The sequence below is a fragment of the Myodes glareolus genome, chromosome 7 (assembly GCF_982192425.1).
Source record: "Myodes glareolus chromosome 7, mMyoGla1.1, whole genome shotgun sequence".
NCBI classification, from domain to species: Eukaryota; Metazoa; Chordata; class Mammalia; order Rodentia; family Cricetidae; genus Myodes; species Myodes glareolus.
Window position 1 is genome coordinate 56,044,803 of NC_142032.1, and position 26,070 is coordinate 56,070,872.

The window sequence follows — 26,070 nt, forward strand, 5'->3', positions numbered from 1 at the left end:
GCAGGCGACCCCTGTCTACAGCAGTTCAAGGCCCGGACTCTACTTTCCGCGCGGAGAGGACAGCGGGACCGTTCTGCGCAGCCGCAATGGGGCGGACCGGGGCGTGCACGCGGAGGGCGGGGCTGACCCGGTCCTCGCGCAAGCGCGCGCAGGCCAAAGCGTTTGGCGGGTTTTTCCTGCCTGTGCTCCTCACTGAGGAGCTAAGCAGTAGTTTCGGCTGCAAGTTTTTCTCTCCGGAGCTAGACCTTTCGAGTTTTCTTTTTGTTGACGCGTTTCTCTGTGACCTGGTGGCTGGGGTCTTCTGAGGGCCCGCGTCCCTGTTACCTTCGCCCAAAGCGAAAGGACAAGCTTCTGCTGAGCAGACTTGAACTGAGGTAGGAGCTGAGGCGCCGACCCCGCGCCGGGACACCCCGCCGGGACACCATGGCCGTGTCCACCCAGCAGCTGGCGGAGGAGCTCCAGATCTTCGGCCTGGACTGCGAGGATGCCCTAATGGAGAAACGTGAGTCCCGGACCGAGGGGGTCCCTTCCAAGTTCCATATGCTCGTGGGGTACCGCTCGGGTCCTGATTAAACGACAGGTGACATTGCCAAAAGGAGACACTAGAACCATTTGCAGCTCACATCTCATTATCTGTCACTTTGTGGCTTTTCTCATCAGAGTTGTTTTTCAAAGACAGGGTTTTGCTTCTGTAGCCCTGGCTGTCCTAGAACTCACTGTGTAGACCACTGGGCTGTCCGGCCTCGGATTCTCAAAGATCTGCTTTGAGATCTGCTTCCCGAGTGCTGCGGGATTAAAGTGTGCACCGCCATGCCTTGGTCAGGATGGTTTTAGTGGTCTGTGCAAATAGGAGCTCCTCCAGGTGGATCCCTATTACTTTATTTTCGCTTTGGAAGAAACTTCAGGCTTCTTGACTCTTTAGATGGATAAACACAGGCAAGGAGAATGAGTTGTCTAAGCTGTGTACCAGTCCCTGTCTCTTGCTCTGGAGTCCGTGCCTCACCATACTGGTTCCTAGAGTCCACGGGGAAGACCTAAATCACACATCTCAGTGAGTCGGCTTCAGAACAGCACTCTATACCGTCACCTGAGCCACCCGTCAGCACTTTGAACTTCTGGTTTTGGGAACTAAAACCATTGTGTAAATGGACTTGCCTGTTATCCCAGCACTTGGGAGACTGAGGCCGGAGGGTCTTAGAGAATGCAAGGCCAGCTAGAGCTGGACACTGAGCTCCTGTCTGCTTTGCTTTTAAAGGTTAAAAGAAAAAAGAAAAAAAAAGCACAAGCTAGTGTGTAATGCACTTCTTTCATGGAGAATGAAATACTCCAAGTCCTTGTGAGGACTTAAAACAAATCTGTTCTTGCTTTTTAAAATTATCTTGAGACAGGGCCTCTTTTTGTAGACTAGGCTGGCCTCAAACTAGCAGAGATCCACCTGCCTCTGCCTCCTGAGTCCTGGGATTATTTATGTGAATGAGTGTGTGTACACGTGTGTACGGTTACACCAAACGTATGCTGAGCCCTCAAAAGCCAGAAGAGGGAGTCGGCCTCTGGAGCTAGTTAGTGCCGCTCTCACGCATGTCGGAGCACACACTACATACTGGCTGTAACTTCCCTGCCACCAGTCCTGGGTGGCCTTTGGAGTCTCTCACCACCACTTCTCAGCCTTTAAAGATTCATTTTCTCTGGGCAGTGGTGGTGTACGCCTCTAATCCCAGCACTTGGGAGGCAGAGGCCAACGGATCTCTGTGAGTTCAAGGTCAACCTGGTCTACAAGAGCTAGTTCCAGGACAGGCTCCAAAGCTACAGAGAAACCCTGCCTCAAAACAACAACAACAAAAAATTCATCTTCATGTGAATGGCCACGACTCAGCTAGAATTGCGTTCTGCTACATACATCACTCCCGTGTGACACTCTTAGTCCTCCTGGGTCGCTCTTAATCTATTGACTGGTTAGCTTGCTCCAGGCATTCTCTGTCTTTGCCTTCCATACTCTGGGATTTACAGACAGGCCACCGCGCCCACTGCACTCCTGTCTTCATGCTTGTCTTCAGTGCTGTGTGACAAGCACTTTACCTGTCGGGACCTGTCCCAACCCTCAAGTATTTAAATGGCCAGACTCCCTCTTGGCTCTGTGATCCCTTTTCCCGCAACTTCATTTTTCTGCATCGCTCCTTTGAGCATCTAAGGTACTGTGCACTTTCTTGTTCTATCTTCACCCCAGTAGTGAGCTTCCTGTGAATAAGACAAAAACTTCTTGCTCACTGCTGTGTTCCCAGGGCCTGAGAATAAGCAGTAACTGGATAACAGTTGACTACTTCGCCTCAATATGAAAGCAAAAAAAAGTGAACTAGGGGGCTGGAGAGATGGCTCAGAGGTTAAGAGCACTGGCTGCTCTTCAGAGGTCCTGAGTTCAAGTCCCAGCAACCACATGGTGGCTCACAACCATCTGTAATGAGATCTGCTGCCCTGTTCTGTCTCTTGCCGGTACAACACTATATACATAATACATAAGTAAATCTTTAAAAGAAAAGAGAAAGAAAAGAAACGAGCTAGGTTCTTCCTTTCTTCCTTGCCCGATTTCTCTCCCTGCAGTGGCAGAGCTGTGTGTTCTGTACAGACAGACTGAGGAGGGAATGGTAAGCGAGCTTATTGCCTTCTGCACCAGCACGGGGAAAGTGTGCCTTACTCCAGAGATCCTGAGCTCTTTTGAACATGAGGTAAGAGCAAATGTGAGTTAACTGATGTCTTTCTGCTGCATGAAGGTGTGACTATAGGAAAAGATGCAGGCTCGGGTCCCAGTGTCAGCTGGATCTTTTACTTTCTTTCTTCCCTTTGTTTGTTTCTATCATAGTGCCTTTCAGTTCTGTACGTTTATTTATGTTGTGTGTGTGCATGTGTCTATGTATGCACACCTTGCTACAGAGCTTAGAGGACAGCTATGAAAAATTAGTTGTCGCCAGATGGTGGTAGCACATATCTTTAATACTAGAGAGACAGTTGGATCTCTGAGTTTGAGGCCTGGTCTACATAGTAAGTTCCAGGACAGCCAGAGCGACATTAATGAGACCCTGTCTGGAAATGAAAAAAGAAAAGTTAATTCTCTCCTTCTACTAAGTGGGTTCTGGGATTCAGATTCAGCTTAGCATTAACTATTAGGCTTAGCAGAAGTGTCTTTGCCATGTTACTTGCTATTTTTGAGCCTTAGTTTTCTTCCTCCTGTCCAATTCTGATAACCTGTGTTTTTAATATGATTGTTGTAAAAATTGATGGCAGGTGTGAAAGAGAGTTATTACTAGGATTATATGTTGTCAGCAGTTACTGGAGAAGCTTTTTAACTTTTATTTACTTTTATTATTATTCTAATATGTGTATGTGTGCATGAGTGCAGGTGTCTGCAGAGGCAGATCCCCGGATCCGGAGTTACAGGCAGTTGTGAGCTGAGTGTGTGTACTAATCCTGATCCTACTTTCTCCCAAATGCTAGCTTGATAGGCGTGATCCGCCATGCTCAGCCTGTCATCTTTTTGTTTGTTTTAGAGACAGAGTCTCACTGTGTAGATCAGGCTGACCTTGAACACACAGATCCACCTGCGTCTGCCTCCCAGTATTGGGATTAAAGTTGTGCACTACCATGCTACTTAACACTTTTTGGAATAGTTTATCTTTGACTCCGTGAGAATGGGGTGATACTGGAATTGAACCAGGACCTCTTGCATGCCTGGCAAGTGCTCTACCACCTGAGCTATATCCCTTTTTTTTTTCTGCTTACATTTGGAATGCCTGCTACTTCTTCAAATGGGAAATGCCCTTCCTATTATCAGACTATGGAATAATCTATTCACCGTCTGCTTTTATTCCATTCCTCAGGTTCTAAACAAAAAATTATCCAAAGCCTGGCACAGTGCCTCCAAAGATAGTGGCCATGCAGGAGCCAGAGACATTGTTTCTATACAAGAGCTGTATCCTTTTATGCAGAAGACCTTTGCACTAAGCCACATATATGTATTTTGTAATTTCTCAACAATTGTATATATAATTTAAAAACAATTTTTTAAAAATACCTAATGTTCAGAGTTTCAACTAATCTCATGTAATTGCTCTCCTTGACTAGTGTTTTCAGGATTGAAGCGGAGGAAGAAGAGGAGACCCTTTTGAACTCTTACACCACACCCTCTAAGGTGAGCATGTGATGTCTGGAAACTGCATTCTACAAGTAACATTCTTAAAAACATGTCACAAAGCTGGGCTTGGTGGTGCACACCTTTAAACCCAGTACTTGGGAGGCAGAGGCAGGTAGATCTCTGTGATTTCTAGGACAGCCTGGTCTCACCAAAGAAAGTAAGTTCCATTTCCCTACTAAGGTTCACAGTCTGAACAATATGTGTGAGGGTATGTCCACCTCGGTCCCATCTGCCACTCCTGCCACATTGGTTTTCTTGTTCGTCTTCAGGCATACCAAACATACACTCACCTCGTGGCCTTGTGCCAGGGGCAGCTAGCCTGTCTAAAGTAGCAGCTTCCTTCCTCTTTCTCTTCTGTATCCATTCTCTTGCTTTATCTTTCGCCGCGGACCTGAATTTTGTTCCATCATTCCGTTACAGAAGCTCCCAGATCATGGATGCTGCTTCGTTCACTGTTCTTTCCCCAGGGCCTGGCCCATGACAGCTGGAGAATTCATGTGTTAGAGGAATCTATTTGGAAAATAGCTAGAGAAAATGTATCAAAACCCCAAAGTCATATAAATATATGACTTTGTCTTACTCATTCTTCCTGGTGAAACATCTCCTGAAAACTGGGAGTGTGGCCCGGGAGTACATGTTTAACGTGTGCAAGGCCCTGAAGTCCATTCCCAGCAACTCCCTAAGAATATCTAAGAAAATTATCCAAATCTTGGAAAAAGCTATATGCATGATGAGGTGCATCATAGCATTATTTATAATCACAAGAAATTAAAAATAACCTGTAATCTAGCAGTAGAGAAGGAGGCAGAGAAATTAGTTATGAATTCAATCATAGAACAGGACTAAGGATAAAGATTGTACCAGTGTAGGAGGATGCATATAGAATTTAAAAATAAGTGTGTAAAATGCTGTAAGTTTTCTTTGTTTGTTTATATATTTATTTTGGTTTTTTGAGACAGGGTTTTTCTGTGACTTTAGAGCCTGTCTTGGAACTAGCTCTTGTTGAACAGGCTGATCTCGAACTCACAGAGATCCGCCTGCCTATGCTTCCTGAGTGCTGGGATTAAAGGTGTGCACCACCACTGCCTAGCTGTGTAAGCTTTATTTTTAAATCAGGGTAACTTTTTGTTGAGGCAGGGTTTTGCTATGTAGCCCTACCTGGCTAAAATAACCATTCCTTCCTTAATTGTATCTTAATATCTTTCAACTTCATATATAAATTAAAATAGTTGCTCTAGCTGAGCAGTTGTGGCACATATGATTAATCCCAGCACTCAGGAGGCAGAGGCAGGCAGATCTTTGTGAGTTTGAGGCCAACCTGGTCTATAAAGCGAGTTCTAGTACAGCCAGGGCTATTACACACTGAGAAATCCTGTCTCAAATAAATAAATAAATAGATAGGTAGGTAGATAAATAAATAAATAAATAGATATATAGATAAATAGCAAATAGTTGCCCTAGCCAGGCAGTGGTGTACACACTTTGAATTCCAGGGAGGCAGAGTAGCAGGATCTCTGAATTCAAGGTAGTCTGGTTTGCATAATGAGTTCTGGGACAGTCAGGGCTATCTAGAGAGACACTGTGTCCAAAAAAAAAAAAAAAAAAAAAAAAACCAAGATATTTTAGAGGAGCTTGCAGTGTATGTGTATGGTTATTTTAGAGGACCAGTGGGAGAGCTCAGTGAGCAGAGACACTTTCAGCGCAAGCCTGGTGACCTAACTTTGCTCCCCAGAACCTACAAAAAGGTGGATGGAGAGAAGCAACTCCACAGCATTGTCCTCTGGCTACACTTACACCAGGGCACCCGTGCACACACTCCAGTAATAAGTAAAAATAGGAAAAATAACTTTTAAAATCTAGTTTGTAAGCCAGGTGTGGGGGCTCACATCAGTAATCCTAGCGCTTGTGAGAAGGGGGCAGGCAGTTCTGGAGTGGAAGGATAGCCTCAGCCACACTGGGTTCAAGACCATTGTGGGCTTTAATACCTGAGACTATCTCAAACAAACAACCCAGAGGCTGGAGAGCTGTCTTGTTAGTTACACGATCTCGCTGCTCTAGGAGAGGACCCAAGTTCTATTCTCAGCACCCACATCAGGCAGTTCACAGCTGCGTGTAACTCCAGCTCCAGGGGTCCTCCCCAGGCACCTTCACCTGCATGCACATGCTAACATACGCATAAATAAAATAAAATCTTTAAATAAATAAAACCACCAATATTTGAAAGTCTAATTTCTGATGCAGTTTCTGTGTTTTTGAGTCAGGGTCTCACTCTGTAGCCCAGGCTGACCTGGAAGTTGGATAACCTCTGCAGTACTGCTTCCCAAAGCTAGGATTTCAGGTATGAGCCATCGTGCCTGTCTTAGTGATGGTTCTGAGTCTGTTCTCACCTTGGGTCCCATAGACTACCAGCTGATAGCTTGATGATGGCATTTCCTTACACGACCAGCAGGAAGAGCCCTTGAGTCAGGAAAGTTCCTGCTTATGAACTGTAGCCCTTGGGCTGGGCTTCACATTGTCTTTGGTGTTAACACACCCCATTATCCAAGGTCTTGGGAAGGAGGTCCTGTGATTGGTTTTCATCCTTTACCCTGCACTTATCTTTGACTTCTTATTGGTGAACACAAGAAGAAAAAAAAAGTAGTGGAAGAAAGAGAAGAAATGAAAAAAAAAAACAAAAAACCAGATGTCACCATTAGTGAGGTGTTCGCTGACTACTCTCTCCAAGTATGAGCTCAACTACCTTATCTGCCTGGAGTTATTCCAGGCTTTAATTTGGAAAATGTGTGGTAGACTGGGCCAAAAGAAGTGTAACAGAGTCCCATCCCCTCTCCGGAGAATGTGTGCACGCAGGTCAGAGTCATGCATTGCCAAACTCGGGCCTTTTCTAAAAGCACAGAGCGATGGGGATGGAGATGTGCGTGCTGGTTGACAGGTCAGGTGGCTGGGCTGGCCATCTCCTTTGGGAAATGTTTGCATTCTTTTCATGACAGCCTTCAGAGTGCAGATAGTGTCCTGGTGGGTGTTGGGTTACTGTTGGAGGGGGGGCTCCTGAGGATCCCGGGCCACTTTGTCCTTTGTAAGGAACTGCAGCAGCTCCACACTTAATTCACAGCTTGGAGCCAGAGTGACTGGGGTCTCGTTTGTTCACCTTGTTTCTAGGGTCCTCATAAGCGAACTAGCAGCACCCCAGAAACCCCCCTAATGAAAAGGAGTGTCTCTACTCGTAGCCCGCATCAGCTTCTCTCCCCATCAAGTTTCTCCCCAAGGTATGTATCATAATCGATCCAAGTGCAGAGAAAGCTGCGCCTTTCTCTGTGGACAAGGCGAATTGCAAGTAACTTATTAACTGCCCAAGGAGTGGGCCGTCCGCTGCAAACTAGCTGGAAAACCCGTGGTTCTCCGCCTTGTGGAAAGTTACTGTTCTGTTTAGTAATTACGGAAACTTGCTTTCCACCCACTTCTCTGGGGCTCATTTCCTAGATGGGGAACTGATATCTCCTATTGAAAACAGCCTGGCTATTCAGAAACTCAGGCATCTGGCGCGTCTGGTCAGTCAAGGCAAATAGGCTCTCACCTGCTCCTACTCGTTTGCGTTTGCTTGGGTTTCCTTTTGTGATCTGAAGTATTTTTAAAGGAGAAGTATGTGCCTTTGTTCACAGCATTGCGTAACCTGTCGTCCCATGCTTAGGTGACAGCTGACTTGGGAGCGTTTTTCTCATCGCTGCACCTTTGCCTTCACAGGCTCAGTTGATCTTCCTCATGGCTGCCACCACTGTCCAGAAAGGTGCAGAGATCACGTGTGACTCTGAAATCCATAAGTGATAGGTCTCCATTAGAGAAACCCATGGATGGGTGCTCGGCTGAGGAGACGTGATTATAGAGCTCTCCCATCAGGATGGGGCTCAGGAACAGCATGTCAGCCATTTAGGGAACTACCAGCCTCTGGGTCCTTCTAAACCAACTAGAGTGAAGGTTTCTCGGTTCTCTCACTTTAAAGAGTCAGTGACGGGCTGGAGAGACTTGACTACTCTTGCAGGGAACCCAAGCTTGGTTCTCAGCCTCCACATTGTTTCTCCAGTTCCATTAATCCACGAGCTCTCTGCCTCTGCAAATACCAGGCACGCAGATGGTGCACATTCAGGCAAAATACTCAGTGCATATAGAATACAGATCTTAAAAAACAGAGGGGCAGTGACTGAAGACTCTATGGTTATTGACCATGGGTGGTTATTGAATCCTCAAGGACAGTTCGATGTCACTGTGGTCCACCTGGTTTGGAGAGATCTCAAAAGTTCCCAAAGTAAACTTTCATGACTTAAACAGGTGCCTCTGAAACCTACGAGGGTTCAGATAGTTGTTGCAGAGCCAAGGTGGGAGTTAGCCTCTCTAAGCAGGAAGGTCTTTAAATCTGTTTCTGTGGCCATGTTTATGGCTGTCCCCTGTGAGCATCTGATGATGCTGGAGGGCTGCTGTGATACATGCCCCTTCACGGGTGGAGCCCAGAGGAACTGGTCACTTCCCTGCCTGGTCATTTGTTTAATGTACACTTAAGAAAGTTGACATCAGAGACTCGTTTTGTAATTTGTGAAAGCAGCCTGTAAATGATGTAGGTAAAGGCAGCCCTGGAGATAAAGGTAATGAGCCAAGCTCGTTCTCTGTAGCTCTTCTGCAAAGGAGGGATGTTGGCAGCAGTTCCGACCATGCACCTTGGGAAGTGAGCTCCTACAGAGTTAGTGTGCCAAGTGTAGTGTGTTTCTAGACCTTTCCGTAAGTAGTGTTCAGAAGCTTCAACTACCAGCCTCCAAGTATTTGTGGATTTCCCGCTCTGATTTGTCAATCAGAGTGGGCACAGAATTGGCCAGTGCAGCCTTGGAGTGAGGGTAAGGGGTGCTTGCTCCCTTTTAACCGTTCGTTCATTTGGTTGACCTTTATTTTTAGTGTCATTTGTTCTCTGAACTAACTGTACTGTGAGGTTTTTATTTATCTATCTATTTATTTATTTATTTTTGAGGTAGGATCTTATGTAGCTTAGGCTGGCCTCAAACTTGGCTGAGATTGGCCATGAGGTCCTGATCCTGCCTTGGATTTCTGAGTGCTAGGATTGCCGATGTGTGCCACCATGCCTGGATTCAGCTGTATGCAGGTGTTTGTATTTGCTCAGCAATCTCTGACCCAGTCACTGTTTCAGGATCAAATGATGGGTTGGTAACCATGGGTGACTCACAAGAAGAAAGGAAAATAGTTGAAACTTGCCCGTGCGGTCACTTCAGAGTGCCTTTTGTTTTGCTTCATTTAGTGTTTATATGTTTTTGTCTTTAAACTTGTAAACTTTTGTTTTCTGGTGTTCCTCGGGGCCTCATTCCCAGAATTCCTGAAAGGTCAGAGTACTCGCAGTCCCTCCACGTTGATTAGATCTTTAAGACAGTTTGCTTTTTCTCCAGTCCTCCCAGCCTCGCCTCCTCATGTTCCTTTCTCAGGTACAGCAGTAATAATTCACTAGTCCATTCTGTTCCCGGCAGTGCTGCCCCTTCCCAGAAATACAGCTCCAGAACCAACCGAGGAGAAGTGGTCACCACCTTTGGCTCAGTACAGGGCGTGTCTTGGTCCGGGAGAGGAGGCTCTGGAAGCGTCAGCCTGAAGGTCATAGGGTACCCGGAGCCACTCACAAGCAGCTACAAATCCATGTTTCAGCAGCTCTCTGATATTCGTGAAGGTAACTGGTTTCCTCTGGGACAGTTGAGTGGGTTTAAAGCCCATGGAGGACTGAGAGAAGTGAAGTAACAAAGCCTGGCTCAGCTGGTGGAATAGTTCCCTGGTGGCCTTTGATTCCAGAAGTTGGTCAGTGTTCCTATGGCTGCTCTTTCAGTGAAGGGGAAGGATGCTGGGTGATGCTGTAATTTCCCTAGTTGTATCACTTCACTGAAAAAGGCGCACAGCCACCTGTGAAGGAGCTCAGCTCTTGAGTTGTGAACACTCGCCGCTGCTTCCTTGAAAACCAAATTAGTAATCATGTCTAAAGGTGGCCTGAGGTTCAGACTGGACAGATGTCCGTGTTCCTCCATCCTGTAGGATGATTGTGATCCTGGACGGTGTGCTCTGTCTTTTCGTGCCGAGGGAATTTCTTACTGACAGCACTGTGTCGCCTTTGGGTTGCAGTTCTGACCTGTAAGATAGAAGAGCTTGGCAGTGAACTGAAGGAGCATTACAAGATTGAGGCTTTTACTCCTCTTCTAGAGCCAGCACAGGTAAGAGCCGTCTGAAGAGTTCTCACTAATTACCACTACTCTAATTCCTGATGAAACCATGCTGACTTTGAACTGAGAAGCCTGCCAGTGTCTGCCTCGAGTGCATGTGCCACCACATCCGTCTCAGACGATCACGACTCTCGGGAGTCAGTGAAGGAGCTCATCTCCACTCTCCAGTGTTCTGGTTCATCAGCCTTGGTTGGCTCTGGTGAAAACGGGTCCCTCTAAAAAAACACACGTGATCCCCGCTGTGTCGCCAGACTTCCTTTCCTCCCTTGTGGACTGGGTCTTATACACATGCAAAGATTGAAACCTTTCTCATTGGTGGAGGACATTGCCTCTGAAGAGCCCCTGCCTGTAGAAGTGTCTGGGTTTGCCAGATGAGAGCAGGAGGCTGAAAATTATCTCATTGCCTGGACGATTCCTCTGGTTTGAGCGCTGACGCAGATCGGTGGCTAGAGTGACATCATGCTTTAGTTCTGGTCCTGGTACTTTCTCTGGAGCATTGCTAGCCTAAGAGATGTGTTCTATATAATCCTTGATTGAGTGTGCCTTTGTCCTCTGTTTGCCTCCAGGGAAAAGCAACCATACATAAAATTTTGTTCTTAGCTGGGTAATGGTAATGCATGCCTTTACTCCCAGCACTCAGGAGGCAGAGGCAGGTGGAATTCTGAGTTTGAGGTCAGCCTGGTCTACAAAGCTAGTTCCAAGACAGCCAGGACTGCTACACAGAGAAACCCTGTCTTGAAAAAAAAAGAAAAGAAAAAATCTTTGTCCTGTAGGAAGTTTTGGAGAAATTGACAGGAAGTGTGGGGGCAGGGCCACACATGAGGGAAAGATTAGACGTACTCAGTTTGCTCTCAAGAGTGGAAGCCCTACACAGGAAGCCGTTAGAGATTTCAGTTCCGTCTATGAAGAGCTTCCTGTGGAAGTGGTAAAGTGATGTCCCACATGGTGTCTGGGTACTTGGGAGCCCGAGGCAGGAGGATTGAGAGTTCCAAGATAGACTGACTATGTTATGTAGCAAAACCCTGTGGAGAGGCAGGAGCATGCAGGTACCAGGAGGTACTCTAGCATGGCTGAGGATTTGGCTCTGGAGCCAACTTCTGGTCTTCAGTCCCAGCTTCACTGTTGTTTGATCTTAATGAAGTTAATTATATGGCCCCGCCGCTTGTTCCTGGGTGTAGCCAGAGCTACGGTGGTTGTGAGGGTTGAATGAGTTAATACATGTCAGCTGAGAACAGTGTGTGGCAGACTCAGTGAATGTGATCTATTAATAGCTGTGGTTTGCCAAAAGTGCTGCGGGCTGCAGGGCTTGGGATTCTCCAAGACTGGGAATGCTCACATTCAGGCAGCCTCTCCCAGCACACCTGGTAGGCAGGAGGTGGACTAGACACCCCTGAAGGGTCCTTCCATTCTTAATGGTGATTCTGGGATCACCTCCCAAAACATTTCATTTGGGGTCTCGCTGTGCCATCATTCTTGTGTTACTCTCTTTCTTTGGTAGGAGCCTGTCATCCTGCTGGGCCAGATTGGATGTGACAGCAATGGGAAGCTGAACAGCAAGTCAGTGATTCTCGAGGGAGACCGGGAACACTCCTCGGGCACTCAGATTCCAGTGGATCTGTCCGACCTCAAGGAATATTCTCTCTTTCCTGGGCAGGTGAGACTGCGGAGCCTCTGGGATGCAGACCTGAGAGCTTGGTTTCCATCTCTGTTACTGTGAGATTGGGTTGTATAGGGCCACTGTCTTAGGAACTGTTTTTTCCTCTCCTTGGTCCAACCTTAGCCCTGAGTCCAACTGCTCAGGTTCAGATCCCAGCTCCACCTCATGAGGTATGTGGCTGTGGGTAAGGTACCAGGGAGTCTTCATCCACAAAATGAAATACAAATTCTTACTTTCTGGGATTGTTGTGAGAATCAGGCCGTTTGTACAAAGCGTAATTGTGACTGATAGATCCCCCTTCGTTTATTCTCTCGAAAATGCCAGGATCATAATTACCACAGGTAGCATATCTCAGACGCTCATTTATCTCTCCTGGTCAGCGGTCTTGTGTTTCTTGTCTTTCAGGTTGTCATTATGGAAGGATTCAACACCACTGGTAGAAGACTTACTGCCACCAAACTCTATGAGGTACAGGATGGGCCCTCTGCCAGTCCACGCTTGCTCCAGGCTCAGTATACTTAGTTCTGGTGGAGGAAACTAGTCTTTTTCAGTCTCTGAATGTTTGCTAGTAGCTTTTGTTTCTAGACTTGGAACTCACTTCCAAGCTGTAACTTAGCAAACTGTTTAGAGAGCCAAGCAGCAGATGTTTTAGACCATAAGGTCACACATGTGTCTGTATCATTATAGTGCCAATGCAGCCATAGGCCACACATAAACAAATGACTCTGGGGAAGTCCCATCAAAACTTCATGTACAAAAATGGCTGCAGTTGCTGGGTGGGGTGGCACATGCCCTTAATCCTAGCACTTGGTACGTAGAGGTAGGCGGATCTCTGAGTGAGGACAGTTTGATCTACAGAGTGAGTTCCAGCACAATGATACACAAAGAAACACTGTCTCGAAAAAAACAAAAAATAATGGCTGCAGTCAAATTTGGCCTCAAGCTGTAGCTTACTTATCTCTACTTTCAACTAAGGTCCTTACAGATTTCCATAGGATGCCAGGAAAAGTAGTGAACTCCTTTCTTCCACCCTTATCCAGCATGCCAGTGACACAGTCACCCACTTTACATGGGATGGCCAAGTGTTTTGTGTTTTCCCATTGCCTGGTCTGCTTAGTCATGGTGAGCTAGAAAAGTGGCAGAATCTGGGCTCTACCTGTGATTCTCAAGAGCAAGGCAGAGATATGTCCTCTCTCCTTGCTTCTCACAATCCTCCCACTGCACCTGCAAACACGCGGAGTCATCCATTACCAGAGCGATGGCGGGAACAAGACCTCAGCTGGGCTCTTTCTGTTCCAGGGTGTGCCACTTCCATTCCATGAGCCCACTGAAGAGGATGGAGGTAAGTTTTGGTTCAATTTTTTTTCTTGCCAACAATGGGGGTGATAGACAAAGTCCCAGACAAAGTTGCCCATGTTCAAGGAAGCAACAGAAGCTGTGTGGGAGAGGCATGCAGAACAGTAAGACCACAGCTAATCAGTGAACTTACAGGCCTTTTCTGCAAGAGCCACTAGGAGGTCCGAACCTCCTGAGCACCGACAGTGGCATTATCTAGGCTCTGGTGATAAAGTAAACACCTGTAATCCGGATGCTAACAAGCATGTGAAGGCACTTGGAAAGGGGAAATGATATACACATTATAACTCAAACTGGGTGTCCCTGATAGAATCCTGGAGGAGAAAGGGACACTGTTGGAAAACCTGGTTTAGTCAGCAGTTAACATACTGTTAATCCCAACAAATGTGCTATATTATAGGAAATGTTCATGTTAGGGGGCTCTGGGAAAAGACAGAATTCTGTGCTCTCTTTGCAAGTTTGTACAATTCTATAGTCATTCCACAATAAGGGTGTCATTTGAAGAAATAGTTTCTGGCCAGACATACTAGTGCACGCCTTTAATCCCAGCACCCAAGAGGCAGAAGCAGGTAAGAGGCAGAAGCAGGTAGGTTCCAGCATTCAAGTCTAGCCTGGTCTACATAGGGAGTTCCAGGCCAGCCAAGGCTACATAGCATGACTCTATCTTTTTAAAAAAGAAGACGGTCCAGTTGGTGGTGGCACACACCTTTAATCCCAGCACTGCTGAAGCAAAGGCAGGCAGACCTCTGAGATCAAGGCTAGCCTAGTCTACAGGGTGAGTTCCAGGATAGCCAGGGCTACACAGAGAAACGCCGTCTTAGGGAAAGGGGAAGGGGATTGCAGAACAAGTGACCTGGATGGGAAAAAGCAAGATAATAAAAAAATATTTGTGAGCTGGGCAGTGAAGATGCATGCCTTTAATCCCAGCATTTGGGAGGCAGAGGTGGAGGCTGGCCTGGTCTACAGAACGATTTCCAGGACAGGCATCAAAGCTACAGAGAAACCCTATCTCAAAAAAACTAAAAAATAAAAAATATATTTTTTTTAAGTTAACAAACTTTGTTTTAAAATTCTCATAAACTGGGGTGGCGGTGTTGCTGGGTAGGTAACACATGTACAGCATATGTGAGGCTCTGGCTTTGATCCCCTGCTGCCACAAATGAAAAAGAGGATGGGAGTTGGAGAGGTGGCTGAGTGGTTAAGAGCAGTAGCTGCTCTTCCAAAGGTCCTGAGTTCAATTCCCAGCACCCACATGGTGACTCACAGCCATCTCTAGTGGGATCTGTTGCCTTGTTCTGTCTGATGCCATCATCTCTCACACAGGCATACGTGCAATAGAATATTTTTTAACAAAAAAGAGGAGGGGAAAGGAAAGTATTTCTAAACACTTTGTAAGCAGAGTAGAACAAACACCAGGAAAGATTTCAATAAATGCCAGTGCTGGCATACTGCCAGTACCCCACACACGTTGATGGCATATGAAGTCATTCTTAGATGTCCTGGAGTCAACTCATGGCATTGTACGTAGTCTCAAAAACTATCTCTGTGGGGATAAAGATAGGTTCTTCCTGGTCTCAGTCCTGAGGCAGCCTGAATATCACTTCCATGATCCGGCCTATGAATATGTTACTTTACATGGTCTGAGTAGCGTGGTAGTGTGCACCATTAGTCTTAGTACTTAGGAAGCAGAGGCAGGGAGATCTTTGTACGTTCAAGTCAAGCCTGGTTTACGTAATGAATCTTTTGGACGGGATTATACAGATGGGTTGAGTGCAACCACATGGGTCCTTATGCACATAGATGGCAGAAGGATCAGAGTCGGGACAGAAACCTCAGACCACTGACTTTCGCTTCAAATCTGTCAGAGCCCTGCTGACACCGTGACCGCTACACTACGGTGACCATAGCTGTAGACAATAAATCGCTTTAGCTTTTTTTTATTTTTATTATTGTAAGATCTATTTTGTTTGTTTGTTTTTATGTGTGTTGTGTATGGATATGTTCACTTGTGAGTTCTGGTACCTATGAAGGCCAGAAGAGGGTGTTGGGTCCCCAGGGCAACAGTTATAGGCAGTTGTGAGCTGCCTGATGTGGGTGCTGTGAACTGAACTTGGGTCCCCAAGAACAATAGCAAGCACTCTTAACTGCTGAGCCATCTCTCAATCCCTAAAATAATTTCTTACAGAACCAGTATGAAAGTAATTGCTACATATTAGAAAATTTGAGGGATTTTGGAGGTTTGTTGTATAAGCTACAGGAGCTAGCTCAGACTGACTTTAAAAACTCAAATCCAGATAGTTCTCAGGCTGTACGGAGGGGGGGCACAAGCCTCGCAGCTTTAGTGTCCAGGTAGCATGAGATTCCAGCAGAGTCGCCAGTGTCTGGCCCTCCAACAGCCTGTCTTCTGAGCCTTCCTTCTCCCACATCCTCCCACGGCACTGAACCCACAGATGGTCCTACTTTCTGCACAGTGTGAGCACATGTCACCTTGATGGAATATTCCTCACTGACACACTGCTCACACTGCCCAGTTTTTACTTGGTTCACTGTTCCTGGGGAGGGATGAGGGCCTCACCTTCAGTCCTCAGACCTGCACTCATGGGACTTAATGTGCATTTTCCTGCCCTTCATTCTCTCTCCGTCCAATATCAGTTTTCTTCTTTCTCCTCATGACCTTGCAATGCCTTCTGTCTCAGATTTTGAGCAAACTATGGTTTTAGTTGCCTGTGGGCCTTATACCACCTCTGACAGCATCACATACGACCCCCTGCTTGATCTGATCACCATCATCAACCATGACCGGCCAGATGTCTGCATCCTGGTAGGTCCCCTGGGTAGTGGTATGCAGGGAGGCTGTAGGGGTGGGAATGAGTCAGCCTTGGAAAGGGTTGTAATGCTATTCTAAGTTTTTAAGAAACATTGATCTGTCTCATTTTACAAAGATGTTTTATTTTTAACTCTTTCCTTATTTTTGGTGTTTTTTGTTGTTCTTTTGTTTTGAGATGGGGGTCTCACTACATAGCCCTGACTATGTAGACCAGGTTGGTCTCAAACTCACAGAGATCTGTCTGTCTTTGCCTCTCAAGTGCTGGAATTTTTTAATTCTCAATCTGTACCTCTGGAGGTATATACATAATCCATAGCCATCACTAAGTCCTGAGGGCCAGCAGTATTGTCTTCTTCCCTGACTTTACAGCATTCTTGCTCTGTCTTGGTACTCTGAGCCTAATCTAATCTCTTTTTATGGTAACATAGTGGTCTGTTGTTCTTGCTAGGTGTAAAAAAACAGAAGAGAGCCCAGTGTCATTTGGGGCAGCCACAGGGGTTTTAGGGCCCTGGGAAGCCCCCTGAGGGAACAGGATTCAGATGCTCCTTGGTCCATCTGCCACCTTCCCAGGCTCTCCAGGCAACCTTGGAGGGACAGGTGTACCAGGAAGGGAACTGCTTTTAGACAGTTTGTCTAAAAGCCTTTGCAGACCTGGAAGATTCTGATTTGTTCTTTGGTGCTTTTGTTTCCCCACCTCTGCTCATTTGCAGTTTGGACCTTTCCTGGATGCTAAACATGAGCAGGTGGAGGTAAGTGCCTGGGGAGGGAAGGGAAGGGAGGGGCTGAGTGCCTGCACTCAGCCTAGACTCTGAGTTTCCTCTTTTGGAGTTTATGTCTGCAGCAGGCTTCCATCAACCCTATGGCTAACGAGGGAAACTTTGTCCCTGGCCATATTCATTAAATACTTTGAACTTGAAGGCTCTATTCCACTAGTACGTAAGACCATCTAGAAGCCAGGGAGGGAATTGGAAATAGGTGGTTCTTTTGTCTACCCCAAGTCACTACTTAGATGCAAAAATAGTAACAAAAGCAGATGGACTTCAGCCGTGGGTCTGGCGGTCTGGTCTCAGTGCCCATGAAACTGACATACTAGCCTCTTCACACAAGAGGCAGGTTCTGTGGAATCCTTTATTTGGCATTGCCCAAGCTCACAGCTCTTGTCACAGGTCCTCTAATACATAAATCACAGTTCTTCCCAGGACCTTGGTCTAGGGCCTGGGCTTCCTGCCCTTTGTTTGCTGGGTATTTCACCTCCATAAACAAGATTTCAATGCAGGCTTCATCCTAGACTATTCAGTGTACATGCAAGAGAATTAATTATTCCCTTATGTAGACACAGCTTCTTGCAGATGAGCAGCCCACCCCACCCCCATGCCTGGCTCCATCTTTCTCATCGTCACATCTCTGTCCACTCCATGTCCCTCGGGGTCATCCTGCAAGCCTTGGCACGTCTCCAAGTGCAGCTCCTTTCCTTTCTTGCAGAACTGTCGGCTGACAAGCCCATTTGAAGACGTTTTCAAGCAGTGCCTGAGAACCGTTATCGAAGGAACAAGAAGGTCAGTGTTCCAGATGGAGGCCAGACCTGGAGCTTTCTAGGTTCTTCCAGGACATGCCAGTAGGAAACTGAAGCTGCTTGGACCATGTTTGTTCCCATCCGTTCTGTCCTTTTGGACTTAGAGATCAGATAGAGCCCTTGAACTCCTGTGCTCAGTGGGTAAACAGGCGTCTTTGTAAGTCAGATAAACAAACTTGGAAGGACAAACTTCAAACTTCACACACTCTCATCCTTCCTTCGGTCTTTCTCTTTACTTCCTTTTCTCACTTCCCCTTGTGTAAACTGTTACTCCATGGGAATATTCCCAGGGTGGTTTGGGGAAGAATTTGATTGGCAGTGAAATTCTAAGAGGCCCCAAGCCTCTCATTGCATGAAGGGAATGTTTTGGGGTAAACCCAACTTTCTTCCCTGAGTCAGTGCTTCCCAATGGTGGTGAATGGCCGCCAAGGGCTAGAGTGATGGACGGAGAGACTCCAGTGAGGGTGGATCCTGAATCCTCAACCTAGTTCAGAAGACAGGACTGAAAGGCCACAACACTGACATAAGCACTGTGGTTCTAGTGTGTGCGGGCCTCCCAGTCCCAGGAAGAGTTTAGAACTAGCTGCTGAGAGTCATCAGGGAACTGGCCCCTCAGCCAAGTCAGAAAGAAAATGTCGTAGTGGACAGTCTCCTGGGATTTGCTGCCTGTTGCTGAACTCATAATAAACAAACATTCCTGAGGCCGAGATTTAAAAACAGGCCTGTAACAAAAGTGGTTTTTAAAGGTCTTCCTTCCGCCTTCAGTCCTGAGAATAGATCCCAGGTTGATTAGTTGTAATACAACCTGCTGGCATCAGGCCTGGAGCCGGGAGACTTGAGCCCTCAGCTGCTTCCATTCCCCTCCCCTCTCGAGTGGAGGGTTACATATACCTTCCCTCTTCTCACAGGTTTGTTAGAGCCTCAACTGAGTTCATGAAACCAGGGAAATGCTGAGGTCCTCGAGAGATAAACCCCTAGCCTCCCAAAGCAGGGACAAGCCCTGGAGCAGCACCCAGCACTGACTGGTGCTTCCAACATGAGTTTGGGTTCTGATTTTGGTTCCTCATCCCATGTGCTATTGACAGCAGTGATACAAACAAAGAATAGACCAAGCATTGTTACCCTGGGAGCCAGTACCCAGCACCACCAGGCACTTTCATCTGTGGCTAGTGTGAGCTGCAAAGCAGGGCCGCAGCCCCACCCAGCCAGAGCTGTATATAAATGGTGCTAGGTCAGAAATGCAGAGCACCATGCTCCCGGTAGAACTCAGCAGATGTGAGTGAGGCCCTGGTAGCAGCAGAATGCCCTGGTGCACCTCTCTGCTCAAGAGACAGCAATGAGACACTCCCACCATCTGATGTATGAAGTTGTGCAATACTGCACATAGTTGAAATTTTCTTCCTGGCCCCTCCCCCTGTAACCAGCTCCAAGCCTTGAGCAGAGGCTGCTTTCTCCTTAACCGTTGCTCTTCTGAAGCCAGTCCTGAACAGCAGTCCGGTCCCGTGAAGACAAACAGCTTAGCCTCAGTCCTTTTACCTTCAGATTTCCACTCCTGGAGACCTGGAGCATACTTTCCGCTCGCTCTCTGGCTTGTTCACCAGATTTGAGCACCCACATAGTGGACTTGGACAATGGCAGCGAACTTGGTGTCGAAGAGACTGAATGATATGGAAAGTACCTTTCCCAAGATTATGATGCCCAATTACAGTGGACCAGTCCCCAGTGTCTGGTCATATGTTCAAAGTCCCTGTGCAGGGTTGGAAAGATGGCTCAGCAGTTAAGAACTATTATTGCTTTAGCTGGTGGTGCTGGCACAGGCCTTTAACCCCAGCATTTGGGAGGTGGAAAAAGGCGGATCTCTGAGCTCGAGGCCAGCCTAGTCTATAGAGTTCCAGGACAGCCAGGGCTGTTACACAGAGAAACCCTGTCTTGAAAAGACAAAAAAAAGAAAGGAAAAAGAAGTATTGCTGCTGTTACAGAGGGCTGGAAGTGGCCTCCATCACCCACATCAAGCTGCTCGCAGCCCCCTGTAACTCCAGCTCCGGGAATCTATATCCGTCCCACGGTTTAAGCACAAGAAGGAAGCGACTACAAGTGAGAGCTGTTGGCTGGCGCCAGGCTTGCCCTCACAGCAGCAGTTGATGCCTGCTTGGTTTACAGTGGCCCTTCTGCCAACGATAGACAAGGGAGCCAAAGAACAGGTTTGCCCTTTTCTCTTTTGTGTGGTTGTAGAAACAGTTGGCCCTTGGAACCACAGCTTTTTTTCTCTGCTCCATGTTGTAACCCTAGGGGCTCTCCTGTCCCCATCAAAGGAACGGCTGCCTCTGCTGTTGCTGTGCGGTATTTCTTTGACATTAGTTTCCTGAGGAGTAGAAACAGTGTGACTTCCTGAAGTGAGTGGGGAGTGAGTGTCCCTCCAACAGTCTGTCTTCAGTGTCCAGTAGACCTAGCTAGCCCTTTGCTGCCTGAACAGTTTGGTTTGAGGGGCAGCCTTGGGATCTGGCCTCACTTGTTTGACCTGAGCCGTGTCTGCAGAGAACCGTGTTGTCCACAAGCCACCTATACCCGTAGAGTGCAGTAAAGCTTACGCTCAGTCCAGTCCCGAGCCTTCCTCCTTAACAGGGTCTCACTCTAGTTCAGGCTAGCCTCAAACTCGGAACAGCCCTCTCTGACCTCCCCGGGGCTGGGGTTGCCAGTGTGTGTCCATGCCCAGCTCTAGATCTTAGTTCCCTCCCTTTTCCCACCAGACAAGAGTTCCCCTCTGTAGTGGGAAGCCACACAAAGCAAGGGACTGTGTGTCCTGAGCTATGTGGACCAGCTCCAGTTGGACATGTGTATGTGACAGCAGATTGCCTTTCCCTCGCAGGGGCCCTGGGAGACAGTGTCTGCTCAGAGTGGAATGCCGCCCAGGTCTTCCTGGAGGGCTGCTGAATGAAGGACATGCTTACACCTTTAGCCTGTGGCCCAGTTCTGCTGACTCATCTCTTGTTCCTCTTGTGCTTGTGTTTTGACAAAGCAGCTCCGGCTCCCACCTTGTCTTTGTCCCGTCTCTGAGGGACGTGCATCACGAACCAGTATACCCACAGCCACCTTTTACCTTCTCTGAGCTGCCTCGAGAGGACAAAAAGGTACCAGTGAGCAGCGGTGGGGTGAAGACGGCCCTGTGGGGAGGCTCTCTAGCTCTTATATGCAGATGTTCATGTCAGCGGCTTCTCATTTCAGCGCGTGCAGTTTGTGTCGGAGCCCTGCAGCCTCTCCATAAATGGAGTGATGTTTGGCTTGACATCCACAGACCTGCTGTTCCACATCGGGGCCGAGGAGATCTGTAGGTAAGAAACATTCCTTGGCAGCCACAGACACCTGGCTCCTGACGCCACCAAGACGCCGCCCCCCACCACATCATGCCACTTGGCAGCCTTGACAAGAAGCCGTGAGAGCCACACTTTATACCAAAAACTTAGGCCTTTCCTTGTCTGCTGAAGGTAGCAGTCAGATAAATGTATTTGTTACTGTCACGAGTTTGCCATGTCTGAGACCCCAAAGAACCCAGTCTGTTGTGTCTACATGAAACACGAGGCAATGGAATCCATATTTTTGGCTCCAGTCCCTTTTTCTTTACCATCTCGTTTGTGACCTGAGTGCTCGAGTGTCCTCTGTGGACTTACCGTGATTTATCAGGCAGTGAATTTATCAGGCAGAACCAGACACTGCCGGACCTGGTGTCTAGGCTTGGCAGTCAGTTCTTCCGTCAAAGCTTCCTTGCCAGGAGAAGGATGAGCTGGAAGTTCAGTGGGTGTATGCTTTGGCTGTGGTGTGATCTTTGAGGTTGCCTGGCTGTGTGTGGCTTCATGGTGCAGAGAATGTGTCCTCTTGTACAAGATGGTGCAGCTCCAGCGCTGAGGCCTCCTATATCCTGATTCCTGGGATTCTTCTTTCCCTCTAAGCCCCATGCCCTGCTGCCCTGTCCTGGAAAAGAGCCAGCCGCTTACAGTGTGTCTCTACGCTTCCCCCGTAGCTGTGTCCTTGCTGCTTAGCTTCTCTCTGGTTGGCTTGAGTCCTTGGGTCCTCCCTGAAGAGGACTGACTGAGAAACCTGGTTCTGCCCTTCTTTCTAGCTCTTCTGGGACTTCAGACAGATTCAGCCGAATCCTCAAGCATATCCTAACACAGAGAAGGTGAGCGTGCCAGCCCATAAACATGGGCAGTGTGGAGACTGGGAGTGGGGCCTCCCCGGGTTCCTGCATTGACTGCTACTAGAGTCTCTTTCATCTCTGCAGCTACTACCCACTCTACCCGCCCCACGAGGACATGGCCATAGACTATGAGAATTTCTATACCTACGCCCAGCTTCCAGTCACCCCTGATGTCTTCATAGTACCATCGGAGCTGAGGTACTTCGTGAAGGTAGGTTTGAACTGGCTTTTTTGCAGAGACATCAGAACCTGACTTTTCCTTCCAGATTACCTGGCACTTGCTCGAGCTGGGCCTACTTAATGGGACAGTGTCCGCTTGGGGCCAGCACAAGGGCTGATTGTTGGGCTCGTGGGGTAACAAATAGTCTAAGCATGGAATGAAGCAGGAACAAGCCACATGTACCCACCTGAGTGGAGCCTAGGTGTCAAGGAGTGAGGACTTTAGGCCATGTCAAGGTGACCTGGGAAGATGTTGCCTGCCTGCCTTTCCCTGAGTTCTGCTCTGACCTCCCCATGAGCTCAGCTAGTAGTACCTTGAAGAGGCTCTTGATCTGATCCACACACTCAGCCGCCTCAGGCTGGAGTCCCTGGCAGGGAGTCTACCACACCAGTTTTTTAAAGCTGGGTCCAGTCCAGTCTTAAACAGTGGTTTGTCTGCCTCTCAAGGGAAGGAGTCTTTGAGGCGGCTAGGTCTGTGCAGCCCGGGATGTCCTGGGGCTCTCACTTTCCTGCCTCGTCCTCCTGAGTGCTGAGATTACTGTGACGCCCACTCAACTCCTAAGTCTTTCTTCATGTGGAAGAAGAAGAAACTGTTGGGATCAGTTTCTTCCCCAAACATAGGAACTCCTTATCTGCCAGGTCTTCTTGGCGTTCTCTGTTCTGCCCTAGAGAGTCTCTAGTTACAAGTGAACACATTTGCCTGAGTGGTTGCCTTCGTTTCTGTTTTCTAAATCTTGGTGGAAGATTCTGACAATGTCACACCCAGTTGAGAGCCTCCAAACCCAGTGTTCTTTCTTTCCCAGGACATCCTTGGCTGTGTCTGTATGAATCCTGGGCGACTCACCAAAGGACAAGTGGGTGGCACCTTCGGCCGCCTCTACCTCAGGAGGCAGCCCGGGGCCACGGACAGTAAGGGCAGGCAGGGCCTGAGTGTGGCCGCGCAGGTCGTCAGAATCTGAGTCTTCAGCCTAGGTCGTGTGGCCTCACAGACACCAAGAGCCCAGGTACGACCCTCTGATGACCAGACTATTGGCGCCCCTGACAAGGATAGGGACAGGACTGCAGGGCTGGGGCCCCTGTGCCGTCGGGCCTAGATCTGAATCATGCATCTCACCTCTCTTCTTGCTTCACAAGGGACGTAGGGTATCAAGAAGTGAACCATCTATGGAGATAGCCTGCCCAGAAAGGCAGGAAAACTTCATGATTTTCTGTATGAATCAAACACAGCATTTGGAGAAATAAATATAATTTTTCTAGGATAACTGATTTTAATCTTTCTTCTACTTTTTTTTTTTTTCCTGAGTAGTGTCCTAGGAATGTTGTCTACTTGACCTATGTCCAGAGAAGGCAGAGCTTTGGTCACACTGGGCTCCATCCAGCCCCTTGGAACTCTCCCAGCCCTACCCTGCATCCTCCCAAAGTCCTCAGACTACAGTTGCTGAGGAAGAAACTTGGCTTTGGCTACAGAACTGGGCTGCAGAGCAAGCAGCTGGCAACCTGCCTGACTCTCCCTGTGCCTCGTCTCAAGCGTGTCTCACACGCTTGCTGTGGTCTCCATCTGGAGGAGGCAGCCCTGATGAGCCCTTCCGTAGCTGTAATCTCCAGTCAGTCCACCCGCCACTCTGTCAGGTTCGGCAGTAGCCTTGCCTGTAACCCAGAGCTCTCAGGTAAGGTCAGGGATCCCAGGACATCCCCACGCCCATATGTTCTGGCATCGAAGAAAGCGTGCAGAGAGTAAAACTTGGCGCAGGTTTCAGTCCCACATAAGCAGGCTGGCCCCCTTTGCATGCCAGAGGCAAGGTAGGAGCACCCAAGCTGCCAGGCCCTAGGAAGTGTGAGGGGTAGCAGCTTTGAGTGACAGAAATAGGGGACCTGACAAAACCAGCCTGTGCTCCTCACCTCTGATGGAGGAGGCATCAGGGAACAGTTCGCCCACCATGAGAACATCCTTCCACCTTTTGTGAAAGTGCGTGGGAGGCTGTTTTTAATCCCAGCACGAGGAAGGCAGAAGCAAGCGGATCTCTGAATTTGAGACCAGCCTGGTCTACATAGTCATTCCAAAAAGAGTACCTTTGAGGAAAGACTTAGAAACAGTCCTCAACTTGGGGGAAGTGATAACCCTTGTCCTCTGGCTTCTAAACAGGAAACTGTTTTTGATGGGATTTCTCTGTGCATCCCTGGTTGTCCAGGAACTCACTCTGTAGACCAGGCTAGCCTCAAACTCAGAGATCTATCTGCCTCTGCCTCCCAAGTTCTGCAATTAGAAGTGTACATCACCACGCCTGACCCCAGGAAGCATTTAATGGTCCACATTACAATGTGACTGGTCAGCCTCAGAAGTGGCATGTGTGGCACAAGAGCTTTGTGTCTTAACCAATCCAAACATCAACTCTCCGCCTGCCCTGCCCTTGTCTTAGAAACAGGGCTGGGAAGATGAAACCATCAGGGCCACGATAAACAAGCTCTAGCTACATCCTAGGGAGCTGCAGAACTTAGCAATTGTCTTTTGCTTCTGATGGCTTGTGGGGAATAGTAGTGCCCTGCCACTGTCTGCCCCACAATAGGCAGGCCTGCCTTTCCAGACTTGGGAAGGTTTGGAGACTTGGCAGTGGGAGGTTGCAAGTCAGTTCGAGACCCAAAGGCAATGGAAAGAGAAATCAAAGGCTCCTTGCCACTAGACTTGAATGGAAGTCTACTCTTGCCTGGATACCAGTCGGATGGGCTAGAGATAATCTGGGAGGGTGTTTAAGACCCAAATGAAAAGGAGGTTGTGAACTCAGAGCAGATACGTCTGGCAGCCATGCCTCTGCCACCAGAAGGTTCCTTTTTACTCTTGTCAGGAAGTTGGTGCCAAATGAGTGCCAGCTTACTTCCTTGGTCCTCACTTCAGCTGCATGGCCAGTCTCCTGCAGCATGTCGTCCATAGCGCTCGCTGCGCCTACCCGTGAGCATGTGATCTTTGAACTGAAGTACTGGTGATGGAGGGTATAGGCTGGCAGGACCCCATCTGCCTTCCCACTTCCTTTGGTGGCATCCCCCCACTTCTGATCTCCAGTGTGCCCTTGACACCAGAGCTCAGGACAGATAGATGGTTCTGAAGAAACAGTTCTGCCTCCTACCCAGGGCATTTTCTTCACTCCCTGGGGAAACCACCACCCTGTCTCCTTTCAGGCGTGGCTGCCCTTTAGGAGTCCCTTTTCTGGGAGGGGAGGGCAGAACTGCCGAGGGGAACAAAAGCCCCTCATAGTGCCCATTCGTGGGAACTTAGTTGAGTGCCAGGAACAAAGCTAGGGAATTGGAACCATGAGGGGCATCCAAGGGCAGGACAGCTGGGCCAATGCCAAAATGCTGGTCCTCAGATCCTTCCATTCTGTCCTGTTTTCTAGAGTCCCCCTGAGTGTAGGTTTCCTTCCCTTGGCCCCGGGCCGGGCAGAACCACTTGACAACACTGCACACACACGTTGGCTCGTTCTCCCACATGAGAGAGAGCATATATAGCAATATATAGCAAACCTTTTATTTGTTTTTTAATGCTTTATTTTTATTTGGTGTGCATTGATGTTTTGCTTGCATGTATGTCTGTATGAGGGTGTCGGATCCCCTAGAACTGGAGTAACAGGCAGCCATGAGCTGCCATGTGAGTGCTGGGAATTGAACTCAGGTTCTCTGAAAGAGCCCTCTGTCAGCCCCGTGGAGGGTTGTTGTTTTTTTTTAATGCAAAAGGATTTATTTTGATGATTTATAAAAGAAACCTTACATGGCAACTCAACCTATATTTACAAATTTAAAAATAAATGTATATAAATGTA

At 48.0% G+C, this 26,070-nt stretch overlaps 1 protein-coding gene across 3 annotated transcripts; it reads left to right on the plus strand.

The window, feature by feature from the left end:
• The first annotated feature begins 133 nt into the window (after positions 1 to 133).
• On the plus strand, positions 134 to 26,070 carry Pola2 (DNA polymerase alpha 2, accessory subunit). 3 transcript variants are annotated; one of them, XM_048457962.3, is made up of 19 exons: positions 134 to 502; positions 2,596 to 2,720; positions 3,870 to 3,961; positions 4,123 to 4,180; positions 7,343 to 7,449; positions 9,703 to 9,896; positions 10,340 to 10,428; positions 11,936 to 12,091; positions 12,500 to 12,562; positions 13,394 to 13,436; positions 16,147 to 16,271; positions 16,988 to 17,026; positions 17,760 to 17,833; positions 20,870 to 20,978; positions 21,073 to 21,179; positions 21,965 to 22,024; positions 22,127 to 22,253; positions 23,065 to 23,265; positions 23,568 to 26,070. In XM_048457962.3, the coding sequence occupies exons 1-18, from the start codon at positions 424 to 426 to the stop codon at positions 23,218 to 23,220; spliced, it is 1,803 nt and encodes a 600-aa protein (XP_048313919.1). In that variant the 5' UTR covers positions 134 to 423; the 3' UTR covers positions 23,221 to 23,265; positions 23,568 to 26,070. The 3 variants fall into 3 exon arrangements, with proteins under 3 accessions (XP_048313919.1, XP_048313918.1, XP_048313920.1); XM_048457961.3 differs by lacking the exon at positions 23,568 to 26,070 and having other exon boundaries at positions 23,065 to 23,523; XM_048457963.3 differs by lacking the exons at positions 134 to 502; positions 3,870 to 3,961; positions 23,568 to 26,070 and having other exon boundaries at positions 4,114 to 4,180; positions 23,065 to 23,523.